We start from the raw sequence: 16,947 nt of genomic DNA on the forward strand, positions 1-16,947 counted from the left end.
TCGACAGCCGACAAACACACTTTGTCACCCAGAAAACAATGACCTAAAAAACACTAACAACATGCAGCATTATACTATATTTTCTTGTGTAAAACAAGGACACATCTCTGTTTATAATTCACTGCAATATATGTTACTGAAATGAATCAGACATGATGGAGAATTCCTCAATATTTTATGTTGTTTATTTATTTTTATTTTGGAGTAGTTCCAAAATACAAGAAGTATACTCACCATCCACTGATACTGATACAATAGTACAGTAATGCTAATCTAATCGGTCTTCACCATTTGGCCACAGGTTCTCATCCACATCACATCTTCTGTCATCTAGCACAATACACCTAGGAAAGAATCTTCTGGCATGCCTGATCCATCCCTGGCCATCTTCTTCCTCTTTCAGCCACTTCTCTATTTCTGGCTGGGTCCATGTTTATGTGGTGATGCGATCGCATGATCTACCCATGTTTGAGGAAATGGTACGGTCCAGGGGTATAAAGGTAGATAGGACTGGCATGCCACACAGGTGTGTCCTATAGGGCTTCGGGAAGTACCGTTATTTCCGGTGGGTTGGGCTACGCGTCCAAGAGGTAAGATCTACCAGTGGCAGTTAAAGTGTAATTGTCGAACAGGGTAAATGGAGATGCATTTAAATTTCAGTGTGGTTGAGGAGTACTGCGGGCATTTGTGAATGGCTGTGTATTTTCGTGAGCCATAAATCCGCGTCAAGTGTGTGGTGGTGCATTACGGGTCATTAGCTGCAGGTGTGTTACTCAATTTTCACGTATGAGGTTGTGGGATTGTATTTTCCCTCTAAATTCATTTGTTGTTATATTTCTGCAGTGACGGGTGTTGGAGGTGTTGCAGCAGGCTGATACCGGCGCTATTTGAGGTTGTGATTCTCCCTTATGGAGTAGCGCTATCGCACTTGCATGTATAATGACTGCCTGAACTGGAGTGTTTCCGAAATAGACAAGTGTCACTACTGCTCGCACTGATTCACCCAACTTACCGTTCTTTGCCATCTTACGGTGTAGCGGATACATGAAGTTGATTGTTCCGGACCGAAATGGACAGTTCGTAGAGACGTGTTTATTCACGTGATTTCCCTTTCGCTCTTTCTCTTGTTGGCGTGCCTGGGACAGTGTCTTTGTCCCGGATTGGTGCAGAGGATTATTCCCATTTAGCTGGCATACATCTAGTGCATAATAGCCATTTGTGTCTGTCGACGTGCTTCGGTGACGCGTTTTGCGTGTCTATAGCTACGACATCGAACTCTCTCTCTCGGAGGACTAGGAGAGGGGTGATTACCGGACTAGAGGATGATACGCGAGTAATTCGTATCAAAGTTATTTGGGGTTAATTCGTTTTGCTTAGTGATTGTTTAATTTGTTTTGTTTAAATTGATTTTGTTTCAATTCGTTCTGTTTAAAGTGATTTTGTTATGTGTTTTGGTTTGTATGGAGTTTATTAATTTTCTTTTCGTTCCAGATGTAGTGGGTTCAGCGGATGACACTATCTGTTAAGTGTCTTGATCTTGTGTTACATGTTTGGCTAAATAAACTAATTGAAGCCGTGTACCAACACGCACACTGAAGTGTTCATTCCTTTGCAACTTGAGCGGGCTTATTGCCTTGATGGGTAATTAGGGTGAATGTGGACCTTATCACATTAAGATACTGAAAGTCTTAACTGTAGTCAACTAGGGACTTTCACCCGGATATACTAGTACTCAGAGAAAATCTAAACCCCAGGTTCGGTCTTTCCAGAGAGGACTGAGACAGTTCTGCCAAATAGAACAAATGTTTATTTTATTAAAGTATAATCCCTATGACAGTCATTAAAAAGTACCTTCAAATTCAGTTACATCAGACCAAGAAAAGGTACTTAAAATAAAGAAAAGCAAACATGTAAACACTACGGGCAGCCTTGGATCATAAAAGACACTAACAAGTAAAGAGAATACTGCCCCACCTCAAACACTACAAACACACACACTGGTGTTGCTCCCTAAACAAAAGAGAATGAGAAACTCACTCAAGTGTTAAACACTGCACCCCTAAAGAGAGGTGTGTAAAGTACCCTTTCTACTATTGAACACAGGAGACCCGAACACTTACAATAATTACAATTAACCACAAACAAAGAAAACTATAAATCAACAGTTACTGGTTCTTCAGTGAACTTCCGTCTACAAATACAAATGATGTAAAACAAGTTCACGATCAGTCTGACACGACTGTACAGGTTCAGCTGCACTTGAAGGGTGTAATGACTGCAGGACACAAACTTTAAATTATTCACTAATATAAGAAAATCACATTCCACATCTCACTCAAACCTGATTAACCAATGAACAGAATAAATGCCCCGAACTACACGACTCCGCTGGAACAGACAACCAGGACTCAAAGAGTAAATCAAACCCCGCCATTTGAAAACTGTCTTTTATTTAGAGCTCCATCATAGTGATTCACCAGCCGGTGACCTGACGCCGCTAAATCTACTGGGCAGATAATGCCAGTTCTCCACCAGGGCGAGTTATAGAGAGATTTCTATCCACTACAAGAAGCAAGAACTCTACTGGAGGAAGAGAACAACCAGCAAGTGGGTGAATGACTGACACGGTTTGATTTAACATAGAACTTTATATTGAAAAAACAAGTTGTTCTCTTCACTTAAATCCAATAAAAGGAATATCAGGTATAAACAATAAACCAGCTGTTATTGATCAGGATGACTGTCACTAACTCCTTTGTTTCCCTTTTTATTTTAGGGTACAGGAATCACTGCATACACTCTTCAGAGAGATTATGAATAAGCAATAAATGAAACTGAACAACACTGTGATAGTCTCCCTTTGAATTTAACCAAATCAGTTTGACCAAAGAAAATCTAAAGTTTCACACCTTGGCTGCACAACATGACAGTAATCAGGTGTTAAAACATACAATGAGACTCAAATTCTTCTCAAACGTCACTGAAATGCTGGAAAACAGAAACATTGACATCTTCAAACTTAGTTACTTGGTATGACATTTAACATTAAAGAAACACATTGAGATGCTTTTTTTCTCTTTTGACTTTGACAAAAAAGGGCACAAAATAATAAAAAACAAGAAATGGATATAAAATGGGTTTTAGAAGTTGTAATAGTTGTAACAGAAGAGGAGGTGGAAGGAGCAGAAGTGGAGCAGCTTTGATTCTGAGGCCTTCAGTCTGTAAGCTCCAGATCCAGAGCCTCCCAGAATCTTTCTGTGTCATCTGTCTTCGGTTTTGGAGTTCAGCCAGCTGCTGGTGCAGTATGAAGGCATTGACCACTGTGATATCCACAAAAGGGTCAAATAGAGATCGATAGCACTTTCTGGATCCATCGCAGGTCCAGAAGCCTTTTTGATGGAGATCCTGGAACAGTGATGGTCTGGTGTAAAAATGATCCACATTCAGCCTAAAGCCTGTTCCTAGAACCCTGATGTCAATCCCCCTCATCACCGATTCATAGCGGACTGTCTTGCCTTTTCATTACTGGATATAATTTTGTGAGGAGGCTTTTCAAGACCAGAACACTCTAAACAATTTCATACGCACAATCTTGTCATTTATGAATTTCATAAAGTACTGATCATATATGCATTCTAGTGTCCTAGACCTTTCTGACAATATAAAGTTTGTTATGATGAGTTAATAATTTAAACAAAATATTGAAGTAAATGTACCGCCAGACATTGAGCAGCACATAAATGTTTCTTATTCACACTCTTGTCATTTATGAATCAATTACTCTTCTTACATAAATGATTTGATAAAACAGTGATGAAATATTTATTTTAGAGTCTTAGACCTTTACAACAATATAAGATTTGTCACAATCAGAAAATAATTCACATTTTTTTTCACATCTCATACAAAGACTGGCAAAGCTCATAAGAACTCACATTGAAGAGCGTCTGTACTCATGTGTTCAGTGTGGAAAGAGTTTCAGACACAATAGTGCGCTTACTGTCCACAAGATAATTCACTGGAGAGCCCAAACACATCTTCAGTGGAGGAAGATTACCCAGTTAGCCTCAGACGTCTCACCCACGGGCCGTTCATTCAAAGCCATCATGGTTCCCAGACCTTCAATATGTGCTCACAGTCTGGAGAAACACCATTTATCTGTTATGAGTGATAAAACATTTTAAATAAACAGAGAAAACCATGCAAAGCCTTTTTGTGGAATATGTTTTTTATTGAATGACGATGGTAAGAATTGCTAGTAAATCCATAATGAAGTGAAGTGAAGTGTTTGAGTGTGGTGTGAGTATTAGAGCCAGTTAAGCAGCATCACATAATCCATACTGGAGAAAGAGCGTCACTGGAGAATAAACTTCATAAGTATTCATATTGTGAAGAGTTTCACTCAGCAGGTTCCTAGAGAGACGTCACACTACTGCCTACATGAGGAAGAACCTTTAGCACAGGGGTCACTAACTAGTGGACTTCAGTCTGAACATCTGACTGTTGAACAAGTCTGTCATGTTTGGTGGCTCCTCCTCCTTCACAGGTAACTGCAGGTGAAAGTGAAACTATTACAGCAGGAGCCATTTTACAGCAAAGCCTCGTTCAAGAAAATAAATCATAAACAAGCTAAAAAAACACAGTAAGTATAAACAGCCTCATGTTTATTCAGTAGATTTAATATCGTCTTGATCTGAACATCACATTAAGTTTATTGGTTGAAGAACTGTCTTGAATATTGTGTTGTTTCTGGAATCAGGAAGTGTGTTTATAAACTCAAAACATTAAAAGTGACGTTTTGAAAACTTAGTTTCACTGTTAAGAGCAAATGTGAAGCTCAATGTTGTGGACGGACTGATGGGAAAGAAGTGTGTATTTCTGAGATGACACATAACACATCAGTATTTTCTTTACAGGTTTGAGATTAACTCTTTATATTCTGACACTGTGTGTTCATCATGAATCTCTCCAAAGAGACCAAAAGGTGAGAAATGAAAGATTTTAATAAACTTAAATGTGTTATTGTCTATAGTTAGATGTGTTTTGATCTGACAGATGTAAGAGTTTGTGTTTAATAACTTAATTTAGTTTAAATAGATTCAGTTTAGTTTCATTTATTATTTGTGTTTTTATAATATTTAAAATGTAGAGACATTTACTAATGATATTTTTATTAATTATATTGAAATATGTTTTTATCATTTATATAAAGTATTATTGTAAGGGTCTGCTGGGAACGCCTGGCCGAGTCTCCTGTCAGAGAGATCTTTAACTCCCACCTCCGGCAGAGCTTCAACCAGATCCCGAGGGAGGCTGGAGACATTGAGTCCGAGTGGACCATGTTCTCCGCCTCCATTGTCGAAGCGGCCACTCGGAGCTGTGGCCGTAAGGTCTCCGGTGCCTGTCGAGGTGGGAATCCCCGAACCCGGTGGTGGACACCGGAAGTAAGGGAAACCGTCAAGCTCAAGAAGGAGTCTTATCGGGCCTGGTTGGCTTGTGGGACTCCTGAGGCAGCTGACAGGTACCGGCAGGCCAAGCGGACTGCTGCCCGGGTGGTTGTGGAGGCAAAAACTCGGGCCTGGGAGGAGTTTGGTGAGGCCGTGGAGAAGGACTATCGACTATCTGTTTACAGTGGAGGTGGGAGGCTGTTGACCTCAACTGGGGATGTCGTCGGACGGTGGAAGGAGTACTTCGAGGATCTCCTCAATCCCACCGCCACGTCCTCCATTGAGGAAGCAGAGGCTGAGGGCTCAGAGGTGGACTCGTCCATCACCCAAGCCGAAGTCACTGAGGTAGTCAAGAAACTCCTCAGTGGCAAGGCACCCGGGGTGGATGAGATTCGCCCTGAGTACCTCAAGTCTCTGGATGTTGTGGGGCTGTCTTGGCTGACACGCCTCTGCAGCATCGCGTGGCGGTTGGGGACAGTGCCTCTGGGATGGCAGACCGGGGTGGTGGTCCCTCTTTTTAAGAAGGGGGACCGGAGGGTGTGTTCCAACTACAGGGGGATCACACTCCTCAGCCTTCCCGGGAAAGTCTATGCCAGGGTACTGGAGAGGAGAATACGGCCGATAGTAGAACCTCGGTTTCAGGAGGAACAGTGTGGTTTTCGTCCAGGCCGTGGAACGCTGGACCAGCTCTACACCCTCTACAGGGTGCTGGAGGGTTCATGGGAGTTTGCTCAACCAATCCATATGTGTTTTGTGGATTTGGAGAAGGCATTCGACTGTGTCCCTCGTGGCATCCTGTGGAGGGTGCTTCGGGAGTATGGGGTCTGTGGTCCTTTGCTAAGGGCTGTCAGGTCCCTGTACGGCCGAAGCAGGAGCTTGGTTCGCATTGCCGGCAGTAAGACGGACTTGTTCCGAGTGCATGTCGGACTCTGGCAGGGCTGCCCTTTGTCACCGGTTCTGTTCGTAATTTTTATGGACAGAATTTCTAGGCGCAGCCAGGGGCTGGAGTGTGTCAGGTTTGGGGACCACACGATCTCGTCTCTGCTATTTGCGGATGATGTTGTCGTGTTGGCCCCTTCAAACCAGGACCTTCAGCATGCACTGGGACGGTTTACAGCAGAGTGTGAAGCGGCTGGAATGATAATCAGTACCTCCAAATCCGAGGCCATGGTCCTCAGTCGGAAAAGGGTGGCTTGCCCACTTCAGGTTGATGGAGAGTTCCTTCCTCAAGTGGAGGAGTTTAAGTATCTCGGGGTCTTGTTCACGAGTGAGGGAAGGATGGAAAAGGAGATTGACAGACGGATCGGTGCAGCTTCTGCAGTAATGCGGTCGATGTACCGGTCCGTCGTGGTGAAGAAAGAGCTGAGCCGCAAGGCGAAGCTCTCAATTTACCGGTCAATCTACGTTCCTTCTCTCACCTATGGTCTTGAGCTTTGGGTCATGACCGAAAGGACAAGATCCCGGATACAGGCGGCTGAAATGAGCTTCCTCCGCAGGGTGGCTGGGCGATCCCTTAGAGATAGGGTGAGAAGCTCGGTCACCCGGGAGGAGCTCGGAGTAAAGCCGCTGCTCCTCCACATCGAGAGGGGTCAGCTGAGGTGGCTTGGGCATCTGTTACGGATGCCTACTGGACGCCGGAAGGTGCTCCGGGCCCGTCCGACCGGGAGGAGACCCCGGGGAAGACCTAGGACACGCTGGTGGGACTATGTCTCCCGGCTGGCCTGGGAACGCCTCGGTGTCCCCCCGGAAAAGCGGTAGAAAATGAATGAATGAATAAAGTATTATTATTGGGTGAAATATCTCATTAATACAAGTGCTTTATTGAATAATGCATAAAACTGAACATGAAGTAAAGTGTTGTAATGTTGTTTTAGTTTGACTGGTGGAGGATCTCCTAAACCCAGCTGTGTGTCCATGAAGAGTGACGCATCAATGGGTGATCCACTTCACTTCAGTTCAGGAGACTGTGATGATCCAGATGTGAGGTGAGAACAGTCTGATGGTTTAGATGAGTAAATCACTTCATCAGTCTTTATTCTCTGATCTGAGTCTGTGCTGTTGATGTTACTTCAGATATTCACTGAACACTTTACTGACAGATACACACATTAATCCATGTGTTCACTGTATGAAACACATATTTCATTTATTGTTACATTACAGAAACACAACAAATGTCTCATTCAGAGGGAAGCACATGGAGTCTGTTTTCCAGGTGAGTGTGTTTGTGTGTGTTTGTGTGTGTGCGTGTGTGTGTGTGTGTGTATGTGTGTGTAAAGTTGAGAAATGGAGGCGAAGCAACTACTGTGTAACAACCATGTATATATAAATATGAATAAATATTAATTATTAAAATATAATAATTTTACCGCAAAATATGTTTCTAAGGCCAAAATCAAATCTGTATGTTTAAAGGGCGTTTCATGAGATTCTTTTACTGTCAGTCGTACTGCAGCTTTACACAGATTACTGTTATTATTACTTGTTTAGATGTTTAGTTTCAAACTTATTCATTGTAGTAAGAAGTCACGATCATATTGATTTGAAAAAGATCTCAGTGTGTTATCAATGCTGATGTGTATTTGATGCTTTGAGAATCATTTGAAGGCAAAATATGAATTAAAGAAAATATGATTTTGTTTGTGTAGTTTTGATGTGTGTTTATAGTGTTTAAATGTGTTACAGGTTTCATGAAATGAGGTTCAAGCTATTTAGAAAAAACTGTGTTCACTAAAATGAGCATTAAAACCTTTTTCTGAAGAAAACAAAATCATGTTTGTTTGAACAATGTTTTCAGGAGCTTGAGCACAAACTCATCTCTCTGATGAAGAAAGAGCTGAAGATCTTCAAGAGTCTATTGAGTCCAGATTACCCATCATGCTCTGAGAGAGAAGAGGAGGATGATGAAGATCAGATCAGAGTCAGAGAGATGTTTCTGAAGATCACACTGAACGTCCTGAGGAAGATGAAGCAGACAGACCTCGCTGACAAACTACAGATCAGTAAGAGATTCATGAATTTATTCCTGAGGATTATTTTTTTAATGTCATTTCCTGCATTTAACTTATTTTGTTTTCCTTTACACAACAGAATTGACCCCTTTTAACATGAAGAAACACAAATCCAGACTAAAAGAGAAATTCCAGAGAATGAATGAAGGAATCTCAAGTCAAGGAAGCTCAACACTTGTGAATGAGATCTACACAGAGCTGTACATCACAGAGGGAGGGAGTGAAGACATCAATAATGAACATGAGGTGAGACAGATTGAGACGGCATCCAGAAGATTAGAGACACAAGAAACACAAATCAAATGTAATGACATCTTTAAAGTCTCACCTGAACTAAACAAACCCATCAGAAGTGTGCTGACTAAAGGAGTCGCTGGAATTGGAAAAACAGTCTCTGTGCAGAAGTTCATTCTGGATTGGGCTGAAGAAAAAACAAATCAAGATCTTCACTTCATATTTCCACTTCCTTTCAGAGAACTGAATCTGATCAAACAGACAAATATCAGTCTGATGGATCTTCTTCATCAGTTCTTCACAGATACAACAGAACTGAGATCGACAGACTTTGATGATTATAAAGTTGTGTTTATCTTTGATGGTCTGGATGAGTGTTGTCTTCCTCTAGATTTCTCAAAGAATCCGAGTTTGTTTGATGTCAGAGAATCAGCGTCAGTGGATGTGCTGCTGACAAACCTCATCAAGGGGAATCTGCTTCCTTCTGCTCTGATCTGGATCACCTCTCGACCAGCAGCAGCCAATCAGATTCCTCCTGAGTGTGTTGATCTGATCACAGATGTACGATGATTCAATGACCCTCAGAAGGACGAGTATTTCAGGAAGAGAATCAATGATGAGAGTCTGGCCAACAGAATCATCACACACATGAAATCATCCAGAAGTCTGTATATCATGTGTCACATCCCAGTCTTCTGCTGGATTTCAGCCACTGTTCTCCAGAGAATGTTGAGTGAAGCAGATAGTCCAGCACAGATCCCCAAGACTCTCACTCACATGTTCACACACTTCCTGATGTTTCAGATCAAACTGAAGAGTCAGAAGTATGATGGGAAATGTGAGGTAGATCTTCAGCAGGCTAGAAAGAGTCTTGAGTCTCTGGGAAAACTGGCTTTTCAACAGCTGGAGAAAGGGAACCTGATCTTCTATGAGGAGGATCTGAGAGAGTGTGACATTGATGTCAGAGAAGCGTCAGTGTACTCAGGAGTTTGTACTCAGATCTTCAGAGAGGAGTTTGGACTGAACCTGGGGAAGGTGTTCAGCTTTGTGCATCTGAGCGTTCAGGAGTTTCTCGCTGCTTTATTCAAGTTTCTGTCATTTCTTCAGCAAACATCAGAAAACTTCAGCGGATTGAGATCAAACATGAGTGATTTACTGAAGAGTGAAGTGGACAAGGCCTTACAGAGTGAGAACGGACACCTGGATCTTTACCTCAGATTTCTTCTGGGTCTCTCACTGGAGTCCAGTCAGACAATCTTACGAGATCTGATGACACAGACAGGAAGAAGCTCTGACAGTAAACAGGAAATAGTCGAGTACATTAAGATGAAGATCAGAGAGAATCTCTCTCCAGAGAAATCCATCAATCTGTTTCACTGTCTGAATGAACTCAATGATCATTCTCTAGTGCAGGAAGTGCAAACATATGTGAACAGAGGAGATGAGTCTAGTCTTACTGGAGTCCGTCTCTCTCCTGCTCAGTGGTCGGCTCTGGTGTTTGTGTTACTGAACTCAGAAGAGAAGCTGGATGAGTTTAATCTGAGGAAATATGATCGATCAGATGAATGTCTTCTGAGGCTTCTGCCAGTGATCAAAGCATCCAGAACAGCTCAGTGAGTCATTTACCTGCAGTTTCACCTGAACATCTAACAGTCCACATTACTGTAGTTAATGTCCTACAGAGACACAATAAAACATGATGGAATTGTTCACTGCATCTATAGAGTGAGAGCTGCTCTCTTGTGGCTTTTTTCTGATTTTCATTCATTTGTTTTTTATTTATAATCGTCTGTCAGGGTTCAGTTCTTGCAGTGATTCTCTATCAGGTGCAGATGTTGCTTCAGCTCTTGTGCAGATGATTCTCATTGTTCAAACATTATCTCTTGATGTGTTTATATCTTCACTGTTATCTTGTTATTTCTCTTTCAGTCTGAGTCGCTGTAATCTGACAGAGAAAAGTTGTTCATCACTGGCGTCAGTTCTCAGATCAAACTCCTCAAGTCTGACTGAACTGAACCTGAGTCACAATAATCTGAAGGATTCAGGAGTGAAGCTGCTCTCTGATGGACTGAAGAATACAAACTGTAAACTGAAGACATTACAGTAAGAAAATCCTTAAAGCAATAAAGTTAAACATGTGTATGTATTATGTAAATGAAGGTCTTCACAAGTTTATCAGAATCATCTTTATATGTAAGAGACTCAACAGTGACTGTCAGTCAATGACTCTCTGTTGATTCAGATTCATACAGAATTATCACCAAACTGAGATCATTTTAATAACTAACTTCAATATATTAAACTATTCATGATATTATTGTATAATGACAGTGATTTACAATCATATATTTTATTGCTTGTATCATGTAAAAAGGGACATAATTTGATACATTTGATGAATAATAATTGAATATATGAATGTAACAAGATTCAATAGAGGGAAGGAAGGAGGCGGCAACCGGCGAACATTTAACAACTTTAATTAAATCAAATAAACAATAAACACGGAAGTAGAGACCGGCAGCCACCTCACGATAGACTGCCGGCCATAAAACATAGACACAAACTTTACATGTCCTGGCCCGGTCCTCTCTCGTCAACAGTCCTGCTGCTCGTCCTTTTAAACTCCTGATCTCCTCCGTAAGATATGCGGGACCAGTGCGCACACAGCTGATTGCAACTATCATTCACGCCACCGGCCCCGCCTCACAGCTCTCGTCCCGCCTTCCTCACCACAATGAAATAATAAAAATATATTAAAGTATAATTAACTATATTAAATAATTATGCTATTAATTATTGTCTAAATGTTATTGTCATTATTTTCTTCTCTCTTCAGTCTGTCGTTCTGCAGTATTGGATCAGAAGGTTTTGTTGCTCTGACTTCAGCTCTGAGATCAAACCCCTCACATCTGACACAACTGGATCTGAGCTATAATAATCCAGAAGATTCAGGAGTGAAGCTGCTCTCTGATCTACTGAAGGATCCACAATGTCAACTACAGACACTACTGTGAGTTACTGATCAAATTATCATTTAGTTATAAACTCACTTTTTTTAATAATCTCAAGTGAGTGTCGAGTATTTTTGCTGTTTATGTTTTGCTGTTTCACTCTTGTTCTTGTGTAAATTTGATGTAGTTGACAGTGGCGGCGTTTCAACAAAACCTCGGTTATGGCAAAATTTCCTCCGGCCAAACAACAGCGATATTCCAAAGTAACGTCACCATAAATGATACCACATCATATCTAAACAAATCCTTCACAAGAATCCAAAACACTGAATGAATGCAGGAACATGCACAGAGACTTACAGATAACAAACACAAACCCTCATATCCATTAAAATGTGTTTTTAAAGCTCTAACTCTGCAGCAAAAGTGCGACTCCAACAAATATCTACTAAAGCATCTGTCATTTATACTGTGTGTGACAATCGCTTCAAACACACAGACAGATGTTTCATAACAACCACAAACGACCACGTTCATCAGGTACGAGTCTAAAATAAACACCAAACATTAAATGAAATGAACAGCAAACATTATTAAATATAAAACATGTCTCACCTTGTCACAGTGAAGTTTATTGTTATTAAGCAGCGGCGAGGTTGAAGCTAAATCTGTGACATCCAGATAATCCAAAAAGATTCACCTGAACATCTAACATACAAGAAATACACAGCAGTCAAAAATATGTAGATGATCTTTAATAAGCATCATTATACACACTTTGTTTGCTGTCTGCACTTGGGTTCTCTGTCCTTGTTCCCACAACACGTTCCTGACACCTTGCTGCTTCATACGATATCCTGAAACATAGAAATGAGATCAGAAGTGATCATTAAAGATCCATCTGTTAATGCTTTGCCTGTTATTCATCTCTGTGGCAAGTGCAGCGTTATTCACATCAGAAAGATCCATCATGCAGTCAGAAAACAGTCATAAGTGTCTTACTAACATTGTGACTCACTGTTATCTTGTTATTTCTCTTTCAGTCTGAGTGACTGTGATCTGAAAGAGAAAAGTTGTTTATCACTGGCGTCAGTTCTCACATCAAACTCCTCAAGTCTGACAGAACTGAACCTGAGTCACAATAAACTGAAGGATTCAGGAGTGAAGCTGCTCTCTGATGGACTGAAGAATACAAACTGTAAACTGAAGACACTAAAGTAAGAAAATCCTTAAAGCAATAAAGTTAAACATGTGTATGTATTATGTAAATGAAGGTCTTCATAAGTTTATCAGAATCATCTTTATATGTAAGAGACTCAACAGTGACTGTCAGTCAATGACTCTCTGTTGATTCAGATTCATACAGAATTATCATCAAACTGAGATCATTTTAATAACTAACTTCAATATATTAAACTATTCATGATATTATTGTGATTTACAATCATTTAATTTATTACTTGTATCTTGTAAAAAGGGAAATTATTTGATTAATTGATGAATAATAATTGAATAATATATTAAATGAAGTATAATTAACTATATTATATAATTGTACTATTAATTATTGTCTAAATGTTATTGTCATTTCATTTATTTTCTTCTCTCTTCAGTCTGTGTAACTGCAGTATTGGATCTGAAGGTTGTGTTGCTCTGACTTCAGCTCTGAGATCAAACCCCTCACATCTGACAGAACTGGATCTGAGAGGTAATAATCCAGAAGATTCAGGAGTGAAGCTGCTCTCTGATCTATTGAAGGATCCACACTGTAAACTACAGAAACTACTGTGAGTTCTTTATTATTTTTAAATCATTATATTTCTATAAACTATTACCACACTGTAGGGTTTGGCTCAAACTAGTCGACATGAATGCTCTGGCACTTCATTTAAAGCTTGATGTCGACTAGTCGCGGGTCATGTGGGCTGATAAATATATTGACGTTGTTCTAAAGTCGTAGGCCGTCACAAACAAACTCGACACATGTTTCTGTTGTTTCATCTATTAGTGATCATGACACTTTCAGTGGACTTGTTGTAAATGCAAGTGAAGTTTGGTCTGTACACTCGCTTCAGATCTGAAGTAACGTAAAGCTGCTGTAGAGATCCACCAGCTGCTCTTTTACTACCAGCGACCTCACGCTTTAAAATAGTTTTATTTTAGTTGTTGTTGCTCTCGTGCAATAGATGAAAAACTGTTAATTTGGTTTTAGATGCTAAATATTAAGAAACTAAGAAAATAAAGTCCACCCAACCTTACTTTCTTCTGCAAAACAGAAAACTGTTGTTAGCCATAAACTTCTATTGTATGGATACAAAACCAATGACAAGACAATGGGGACAAATGTTTTAAATATATCTTTTGTCAGAAGAAAGTCCTACAGGTTTGGAATGACACAAGGTGTAAATGATTAAATAATTGTGTTTTTTGGGGACCAGTTGTTATAAACCTGAATACATTTCTTTGTTGTGCTGAACACAAATAAACACTAGAGTTTGTAACTCAGCCGTTGTGGGTCACCATTGACTCCCATAGTAGTCTTTTCATTTTTGGGTGAACTGTTCCTTTAAGTATCCTGTCAACCAAATCATCTTTATTAGACACGTTTTAGGACTAGTTTTATTTAGTATATACAAAAATACATATTTGTTGTGAGACATTTTTAAGTAGATTAATTTACTGTGGACAAGTGACAGAAATGTTTTGTACTCACACTTGTGTTAATGTTGGTGTGGCTGCACTTCTTGTATTGTGTTCTCTCTCTCAGATTAATTTAATATGATTTGTAATTATAAAGTCATTGTGACATGATGTTGATAATGACTGAGATGAGTGAATATTAATATCATATCTGATGTTTCTCCTCAATGTTTTACAGTTTTGAGCCTGGACTGTAACAATCACATGAAGAGTGAAAGGATTCCCTTCATTCAGTAAAGATCATCTGAGCCTTTTTCTCTCTGAAGACTGTGACATCACCGCTGACGGCTGTGAAGCGCTAAAAAGTGTCTTATTTATCATTATTTCCAAAACAATATAATGACTTTTTCAAGTGATGATGAATATTGATGTGTTTCACACCTGGAGAGATAAACACCAAACACCTATAATGGACATCAAGCTGAAATATTCTGAAGCAATTAGAACAAAGAATGTGATGAAACTTCATATGTTTTATTGGTCATTTCTTTATCAAATGGTTCAGACTATGATCAACATGAGCACATGTAGCAGGTTTATCTGTATACTTATGAATTCCACCAAAAATATTTCTTTTTGTACTACTGGGAGTTTCGTTTTGTGTTCATTCTGCCTGCGCGTCGGGTTAGCGCAGTGCGTGCGTGTGACGTCATCTGACCGTAACTTGCGCCGCGTAAGGCTAGCCTCAGTCAGAGCAATGCTGGATTTGACTGAGGTGAGTTCACTTCAGGTTTCTCCGATATTAAAACGGATATACAAGTTGTTATAATCACTTATTTGTTGACTTATCACCGTGTAAGAGTGTTTATGATGATGAGTGAATTTTGCGGTAGTCTTAATGAACTACGAGCTGTGATATTGTGTTTGTTATGTTAAATGCATAACATAAATGCATAACGTAGCTGCTGCCGCACGTGGTGAGCTAGCTGTTCGGCAATCCATTAACACTGTATTGACGTGATGCTATTTTTTTAGATGGTAACCTGATGTCACACAGCACTCATTGCCATATTGTTTATGACCGCAGGTATGTTTTATTGTGTTTGTATATTTGTTTGAGATGACTCAATGAATATATTTGTAGTTTAAATAATGGAATTAATGTATGTCTAAGGGGAATTTACAATGTGTTTTTCTATTGGGAATATTTGTGATATTCTGATAAAACTGTAAATAATTGTTAACATATAATGTACAAAGTATTGAGCAATAATGTAAATAAATATGAATACTAACAATGCACACGAATAACATAAAACACTTTATTGGTGGTGTGGAATGATCTATAGCCGAGCACAGTATACAGATCTGAGTGTTTCTGTGATGTATTCACTGAGTTTTAGTCTTTATATTGAGATGTGATTTCAGAAATATATTACAGACAGTGACGGCTGAGAGCGCACCCTGTATATTTTCTTTATTTTATAAATGCACTTTTGTTGTCAATGTTATTGTACACAAATAAAAGTATAAACACTTTACACTGTCAAATGATTTCTTACACATATGTCTGATGACGAGTTGATGACGTTTTGTAAACTGAGAAACAAATCAGGTAATTCTCACAAATTCAATTGAATTCAAATTGCATTGATTTCAGCTGATGGAAACTTATTTAGCATGTAATGTATTTTAAGTGTTGGAAGAAACATTGCTACAAATATGCTGCCATGCAAAACTTATTGGCCAACTGAATGTAAAAAACTCTGAAGAACATTAAACCTGCTTTTGCTGATATACCGTAAATACAGAAATAAGCGCTGCAAACCCATTTCTTCATCTGTTAGTAAAATCTGTTAAAAATCATAATTCTTATTAATCCTCTTGATATTACAACATACTTTGAGGTAAATGCAACAACATTCAAAACAACTGATAATGAATAAATAGATTTGTGTTGTAGTCTCCAGTAACTGTATTACGCATTTATTATGTACAAATTAAATTATTAACAACTTTCGAAAAATAGTCAAAAGCTTAAAGTACTTTAGAGGGATTGAACGATTCACTGCGAGGCCGCTGTTTACTGCAAACTTGTGTTCATGTTCTGACCTCTTATGGCTCCACACATCATGCTTGATTCATGAATTATACTGAATTTCGTCTTATATAAATATTATAATATTCACACTATATTATGTTTATTTGACACAGAAGACTGTTGTAATGGTGCTGAAAAGAAAACATAAACTGAATTGTATTTTTTTTAATGTGAACTAATTTTGTTACTATTGTTTGCTGAGAAATGATCCAAAGTGAAAAATCGTGATTGTTTTATTTAAGGAATCACCAAAAGAGTTTATGGTTCACAGGCAATATGTTTCTGATCCGGTCTGACAGTATTACATTGAAAAGAAGAAATAATATATGAGCTCATCGTCATCATCAGCTGCACATGAGTCTTAAAAAGAAACACATAAGTCATTATTGTACAAAAGTTGATTTCTTGATTTCTAATACTGAGACTTTATAATGTATTGAATCAGATCATTTCATCTGAGAAATCTTACATGTACAAAAACACACACATACTAAACCAATGAATATTGCCTGATAAATACCATGAGGTTCTTATATCTCCTCCTTTATGTGGGACTTCAC

General features: G+C 39.2%; 1 protein-coding gene across 1 annotated transcript; it reads left to right on the forward strand.

Moving 5' to 3' along the window:
• The first annotated feature begins 4,538 nt into the window (after positions 1-4,538).
• LOC306891715 (NLR family CARD domain-containing protein 3-like) lies at positions 4,539-15,825 on the forward strand. Its single transcript, XM_079452203.1, is given in 12 exon segments — positions 4,539-4,642; positions 4,917-4,984; positions 7,322-7,432; positions 7,611-7,662; positions 8,245-8,449; positions 8,538-9,259; positions 9,263-10,305; positions 10,622-10,795; positions 11,532-11,705; positions 12,690-12,863; positions 13,260-13,433; positions 14,525-15,825. Coding segments are annotated over 11 exon segments (2,874 nt in total). The 5' UTR covers positions 4,539-4,642; positions 4,917-4,958; the 3' UTR covers positions 14,544-15,825.
• Positions 15,826-16,947: the final 1,122 nt, after the last annotated feature.

The sequence above is a fragment of the Barbatula barbatula genome, assembly GCF_947034865.1.
Source record: "Barbatula barbatula genome assembly, chromosome: 3".
Lineage (NCBI taxonomy): Eukaryota > Metazoa > Chordata > Actinopteri > Cypriniformes > Nemacheilidae > Barbatula > Barbatula barbatula.